The 7,665-nt window shown below is 28.5% G+C and overlaps 1 protein-coding gene across 1 annotated transcript; it reads left to right on the top strand.

Annotated features, from left to right (window-relative positions):
* The first annotated feature begins 293 nt into the window (after positions 1-293).
* On the top strand, positions 294-2,765 carry LOC130981828 (uncharacterized). The gene is made up of 5 exons (XM_057905561.1): positions 294-447; positions 739-1,171; positions 1,411-1,466; positions 1,597-1,820; positions 2,712-2,765. The coding sequence occupies exons 1-5, from the start codon at positions 294-296 to the stop codon at positions 2,763-2,765; spliced, it is 921 nt and encodes a 306-aa protein (XP_057761544.1).
* Positions 2,766-7,665: the final 4,900 nt, after the last annotated feature.

Here is a 7,665-nt window from a genome sequence, read left to right as displayed (position 1 = left end):
GTCCCCCAGAAATGTTCAATGAATGGGATGTGCTACAGAATTTCTATGAAGGCTTGACGTTGAAATCTCAAGAGGCATTAGATCACTCTGCTGGAGGTTCATTACAACTGATAAAAACTGCTGAAGAAGCCCAGAATCTTGTGGACATGGTGGCCAACAATCAATACTTCTTTGCTCATCAAAGAACCCGCCAACCATCACAGAGAAAGGGGGTATTAGAATTGGAAGGAGTGGACTCCATTTTGGCTCAAAACAAGATGATGCAACAACAGATTCAACAACAGTTTGAACAAATGGCCAAAAGGATTGACAGCCTTCAAGTAGCAGCTGTGAACACAAGCCAACCATCAACTGTATGGGTGCAGAATGAAGAAAGCCAAGAAGAGCAACAACAGGAACAAGTGCAGTACATGCATAACCAAAACTCTGGACAGAATGAAGTTTATGGTGAGACCTACAACCCTTCCTGGAAGAACCACCCCAACCTTAGATGGGGAGATAACCATAACCAACAGTCATGGCAAAGAAACACAACCCAAAATAACCCAAGGAACAACCAGCAAAACAACAACCAAAATTCATTCAGAAAACCATAAAACACTTACCCCAACTCTAACCATTATCCAACCCATAACCAATCCATCAACCAAAATACCTATCACCAACCACCTACATCTCACAACCAACCACAAGCACCTCCAGATTCTCAAAGAATCACTAACCTGGAAACCTTGATAGACAAGTTGTGGAAACATCAAGAAATGACGGCCAAAAATCAAGAAGCTTCCATCAAGAACATGGAAAGACAAATAGGCCAGCTCTCTAAACACTTTGCAACAGAGAGGCCATCAAGTTCCCTACCAAGTGACACAATTCCAAATTCTAAGGAAGAGTGTAAGGCGATACAGTTAAGGAGTGGGAGAACATTGGTGAGCAACAATGACACTACAAGGAAACAAGTGGAGAGCAGCAAAAAGCCAACAAATGCAGAGGAAGCCAATGATCAAGATATGGTGCCAAACAAGAACACGGAGAACCCCAAAGAAGAAGAAGCGATTCAAGGACAACAGAAAAAAGAGAAGAGCATCACCCCTCCACTGCCATATCCACAGAGGTTAAACAAAGAAACCAAAGATCAACACTTCCGCAAATTCTTGGAAACCTTCAAGAAGTTGGAAATCAACATTCCCCTGGCTGAGGCATTGGAACAGATGCCCTTATATGCCAAATTCTTGAAGGAACTCATCAACAAGAAAAGAAGCTAGCTGGAGAAAGAGACTGTACTCCTCACTGAAGAATGCAGTACACTCATCAGAAAAGGACTCCCTCCCAAGTTGGAAGATCCAGGGAGTTTCTTCTTACCTTGCACCATTGGAAGTCTATTTATCGACAAAGGGATGTGTGATTTAGGGGCAAGCATAAATCTGATTCCATCCTCTTTGGTGAAAAAGCTTGGCATAGAGAAGGTAAAACCAATACAGATGTCATTAGAATTGGTGGATCAGTGAATAGTTCATCCCAAAGGAGTAATCGAAAACCTTTTAGTTAAGGTTAACAAGTTCATCTATCCTGCGGACTTTGTAATCTTGGAAACAGAAGAAGAAGGAAACAATTCGATTATCTTGGGAAGGCCATTTCTAGCTACTGCCAGAGCCATCATAGATGTAGAGCAAGGAGAACTAACTCTCAGGATGCATGAGGAAAGCATTACTCTGAAAGTGTTTCCAGAGCAACAAAATTCTGAAGAAAGAAGCCAAGTAATCAATGACTGTTTTCCAGAGCAAACAACCATCAACACAGTAGAACAAAAGGATGAGCAGGTGCAAGAAGGAGAAGGAATTCAAAAAGAAGCTGGGATAATAAATAAGAAGGGAAATGTCACAACTAAAGTCATTGTCAAGGAGGAAAGATTAACAAGAAAAAGGAAGAAAAACAAGAAAAAGGCTCACAAAGGGTGGAAGAATAAAAAAATTCCCAACTGAAGGACTCTCCAAAGGCGACAAGGTGCAACTAATATATCAGCAGCTAGGAACTGAGGATCATTACACTATTAACCAAGTACTCTCTCTTGAGCATGTGAAAATTGAGCACCAAGGGACAAAGAAGAAGCTCACAGTCAGAGGGGACAAGCTAAGGCACTACAGTCATCAACCACCATAAAAGAGGGGTTAAATGTCAAGCTAGTGACAATAAACGAGCGCTCCATTGGAGGCAACCCATGATTTAATTTTCTTGTTTTTAATATTTCAATATAAATAATACTTTGTGCACCAATATGATTTCAGACCTTTTTGGACAAAATTGACAATTATTCATGACATTGGAGAGTATATGATTGAATTCTAAGTTTGGTGTACCCACGGGGTACACTAAACAAATTGCGGGAACAAGTCATGAAAGTCAATGGTCTTTTAAGTTTTGATTATCATGGAGGTCTAACAATGATTATAATTGTTAGAAGGTAATTTAATAAAGCATTCCTTATGAAAGATTTAACCAAAAACAAAGTAGGAATTTCAAAAGAACAATGGTTTAAGGAAGTAATATCTTGGACCATAGGACCAAACATTAAGTTTGGTGTCACCCGTGGCAATGCATGAAGAAATCATGGTTGATCTAGCATAAGGAATGGTAGTTTGCATTTTCTTTTTTTTCTCTCTCTTGCCATTATTTAAATATGGTTATTCTTGCTGTCTTGTAGTGATGGTTAGGTGGTCAAAAGAATATTCAATGAAAGGGACAAGGCAAGGAAAGACATAGCATGAGGACAAGAATGCATCACATGCTTCAAGAGGTGGTTCTACACATCCTTGGGAAGAGTACGTTGAAAATCCTTGAGGAAGCAAGCTTTGTCCTTATTCAACTTTGCATGCACACCTTTGATTTGCAAGACATCCAATTGCATCCCAGCCCTTCATTGTTCAAATAAATGATTACAAAACACCACCAAGCCATGCACATAAACGAAGAAGTTGCACACTCCTTGCACTCTAACCATCCAAACTCCATTCCCTTCATCATTACTCATCATATATTCTCAACTTCACAAAACTCTTCTTCCAAAAACATGCCGAAACCTTAACCTCCTTCCACATACAACCTTAACCTCAAAAGGAGGAAAGGAAAGGAACCCATGAATGAAGAAAGTATCCCTGAATTTGATCAATGGAGGTTCAAAACGTGGTACCATCAAACACAATGGGGATGGATGAGAGATAAAAAGATATATCCAGAAGTTCCACTTCTCTTGCCGGATGAAGATTGCCGAGAAATGAAAGCCAAGATTAGAAAGAGGAGGTGGGAAGAGCTCATTTCACCAAATACCAGGATCAATGCAAACATCATATGGGAATTCTACACTAACACCCCAAGGATAGAAATGAATCAAGCTTCAACTTACAAGAGTTATGTACGGGGAACTGAAGTAGATTTTAGCCCAAGCACCATCATGAAAGTGTTGAAACTGAGGGCAACCCATTTTGATGAGCCAGGATACCATCAAAGGCTCTAATAGAGAGCATAGGAGGCTGGCTCTGTTAGAGCATTAGGAGTAGGATAGAGAGCTTTCTCTTAGTTTTCCTTCCTGTTTTAAATCTTGGATTGAAATTGGAGAAATTATGTTTCAGTTTCTATCTGAGATCTCTCTGTTTTTATTTTGCTGCATAATTCAAGGAATTGTGATTTGAATCAAGGCTCTCTTTACTGCTTCCATCTCTATTTCTTCTTCAAATTGTTTCTCTGTTGGATCAAGGAAGGAATTGAGATCTAGACTTGTTTTCTAGTCTCATTGATTTCCTGAGATCCTCACTTGTCTCTTTAGATTTCATAATTGAATTGAGTTTTCTTGCTGATTTACTTCTTTGCTACAATTTCCTTCTCTGCAATTTTTACTTTCTGTTGCACTGCCTCCAATTTATTTTTCCTGCAAGTTTAAATTTTCTACAATTGATCTGAGTTCTAATTTACTGCTTTCTTTAATTTCCAGCACCCACTCCCCTTTACATTCACTGCAATTTACATTTCTTGTCATTTAAGATTCTTGTCAATTTACATTTCTTGCTCTTTACGTTTTTGTCATTTACTTTCTGCACTTTACATTCTGCTGGTCACATTTCATCCAATTCACCAATGTTAGCTTGACTAAACTAATCACCCACTAAAGTTGCTTGATCCATCAATCCCTGTGGGATCGACCTCACTCTTGTGAGTTATTACTACTTGATGCGACCCGGTATACTTGCCGGTTGAATTTGTGTGTTGGAAATTCGTTTTCCGCAAAAACACCCATCATAGCATTATCCGGTGAATAGAATAATTAAAAATATTTTTAAATTTTTAAATTATAAGATGAAATTTTTTTATTTAAATTAGTCAAATAAAATAAAGTCTAGCAATATCCAGTATACAATAGATTTGTAAATTTCTTGTTTTTAAAATTTTTAAACTAAAAAAATATTTTTTTTATAGTAGAAAAATAAAATATTCAAAAAATATCAATAAAATAAAAAATTGAAAAATTTTAAATTTTTAAAGCTAATTTATTCTTAATTTGCAAACAAGTGCATCAAAAAAAGTTAACTGTTTGGGTGTAGCATTATCCAGGGAATAAAAAAATAAAAAATATTTTTAGAAAAATTAAAAATTTTAAAAAACTAAATTTTTTATTTTTAAAATTTTAAATTATAAGATTAAATTTTTTTATTTAAATTAGAAAAATAAAATAAAGTCCAGCAATATCTAGTATACAACAGATCTATAAATTTATTATTTTTTTAATTTTTAAACTAAAAAATATTTTTTTTCTAATATTAAAAAGATAAAAAATTCCAAAAATATTCAAAAAATAAAAAATAGAAAAGTTTTAAATTTCTTAAATTAATTTATTCTTAATTTATGAACAAGTGTAGAAAAAAAAAGTCATTTGTCTGGGTGTAGTAGCATTATCCGTTGAACAAAAAAAATATTGCTAGAAAAATTTAAAATTTTAAAATACTATATTTTTATTTTTAAATTTTTAAATTTTAAGCTTAAATTTTTTTAATTAAATTCAAAAATAAAATAAAGTCCAGCAAAATTTAGTATACAACAGATGTGTAAATTTCTTATTTTTATAATTTTTAAACTAAAAAATATAATTTTTTTCTGAAAATAGAAAAATAAAATATTCAAAAAATATCCAAAAAATAAAAAATTGAAAAATTTTAAATTTTTTAAACTAATTTATTCTTAATTTGCAAACATGTGCATAAAAAAAGTCAATTATTTGGGTGTAGCATTATCCAGTGAATAAAATAATTAAAAATATTTTTAGAAAAATTTAAAATTTGAAAAAACTAAATTTTTTATTTTCAAATTTTTAAATTATAAGATGAAATTTTTTTATTTAAATTAGTCAAATAAAAAAAGTCCAGCAATATCTAGTATAAAACAGATTTGTAAATTTCTTATTTTTTTAATTTTTAAACTAAAAAAATATTTTTTTCTTATAGTAGAAAAATAAAATATTCAAAAAATATCAAAAAAATAGAAAAATTGAAAATTTTTAAATTTTTTAAACTAATTTATTCTTAATTTGCGGACCTGTGCATAAAAAAAGTCAACTGTTTGGGTGTAGCATTATCCGGTGAATAAAAAATAAAAAATATTTTTAGAAAAATTTAAAATTTGAAAAAACTAAATTTTTTATTTTTAAAATTTTAAATTATAAGATTAATTTTTTTATTTAAATTAGAAAAATAAAATAAACTCCAGCAATATCTAGAATACAACAGATCTATAAATTTATTATTTTTTTAATTTTTAAACTAAAAAATATTTTTTTCTAATATTAAAAAGATAAAAAATTCCAAAAATATTCAAAAAATAAAAATTTGAAAAGTTTTAAATTTCTTAAATTAATTTATTCTTAATTTATGAACAAGTGCAGCAAAAAAAAAAGTCATTTGTCTGGGTGTGGTAGCATTATCCGTTGAACAAAAAAAATATTGCTAGAAAAATTTAAAATTTTAAAATACTATATTTTTATTTTTAAATTTTTAAATTTTAAGCTTAAATTTTTTTAATTAAATTCAAAAATAAAATAAAGTCCAGCAAAATTTAGTATACAACAGATGTGTAAATTTCTTATTTTTATAATTTTTAAACTAAAAAATATAATTTTTTTCTGAAAATAGAAAAATAAAATATTCAAAAAATATCCAAAAAAAAAAATTGAAAAATTTTAAATTTTTTAAACTAATTTATTCTTAATTTGCGAACAAGTGCATCAAAAAAAGTCAACTATTTGGGTGTAGCATTATCCAGTGAATAAAAAAATTAAAAATATTTTTAGAAAAATTTAAAATTTTAAAAAACTAAATTTTTTATTTTTAAATTTTTAAATTATAAGATTAAATTTTTTTATTTAAATTAGAAAAATAAAATAAAGTCCAGCAATATCTAGTATACAACAGATTTGTAAATTTCTTATTTTTTTAAGTTTTAAACTAAAAAAATATTTTTTTCTTATAGTAGAAAAATAAAATATTCATAAAATTTCAAAAAAATAAAAAAATTGAAAATTTTTAAATTTTTTAAACTAATTTATTCTTAATTTGCGAACAAGTGTATAAAAAAAGTCAACTGTTTGGGTGTAGCATTATCCGGTGAATAAAAAAATAAAAAATATTTTTAGAAAAATTTAAAATTTTAAAAAACTAAATTTTTTATTTTTAAATTTTTAAATTATAAGATTAAATTTTTTTATTTAAATTAGAAAAATAAAATAAAGTCCAGCAATATCTAGAATACAACAGATCTATAAATTTATTATTTTTTTAATTTTTAAACTAAAAAATATTTTTTTTCTAATATTAAAAAGATAAAAAATTCCAAAAATATTCAAAAAATAAAAAATAGAAAAGTTTTAAATTTCTTAAATTAATTTATTCTTAATTTATGAACAAGTGCAGCAAAAAAAAGTCATTTGTCTGGGTGTAGTAGCATTATCCGTTGAACAAAAAAAATATTGCTAGAAAAATTTAAAATTTTAAAATACTATATTTTTATTTTTAAATTTTTAAATTTTAAGCTTAAATTTTTTTAATTAAATTCAAAAATAAAATAAAGTCCAGCAAAATTTAGTATACAACAGATGTGTAAATTTCTTATTTTTATAATTTTTAAACTAAAAAATATAATTTTTTCTGAAAATAGAAAAATAAAATATTCAAAAAATATCCAAAAAATAAAAAATTGAAAAATTTTAAATTTTTTAAACTAATTTATTCTTAATTTGCAAACATGTGCATAAAAAAAGTCAATTATTTGGGTGTAGCATTATCCAGTGAATAAAATAATTAAAAATATTTTTAGAAAAATTTAAAATTTGAAAAAACTAAATTTTTTTTTTTAAATTTTTAAATTATAAGATGAAATTTTTTTATTTAAATTAGTCAAATAAAAAAAGTCCAGCAATATCTAGTATAAAACAGATTTGTAAATTTCTTATTTTTTTAATTTTTAAACTAAAAAAATATTTTTTTCTTATAGTAGAAAAATAAAATATTCAAAAAATATCAACAAAATAGAAAAATTGAAAATTTTTAAATTTTTTAAACTAATTTATTCTTAATTTGCGGACCTGTGCATAAAAAAAGTCAACTGTTTGGGTGTAGCATTATCCGG

This window comes from Arachis stenosperma, chromosome 1 (assembly GCF_014773155.1).
Source record: "Arachis stenosperma cultivar V10309 chromosome 1, arast.V10309.gnm1.PFL2, whole genome shotgun sequence".
Lineage (NCBI taxonomy): Eukaryota > Viridiplantae > Streptophyta > Magnoliopsida > Fabales > Fabaceae > Arachis > Arachis stenosperma.
This window is presented reverse-complemented; position numbering and strand designations above follow the sequence as displayed.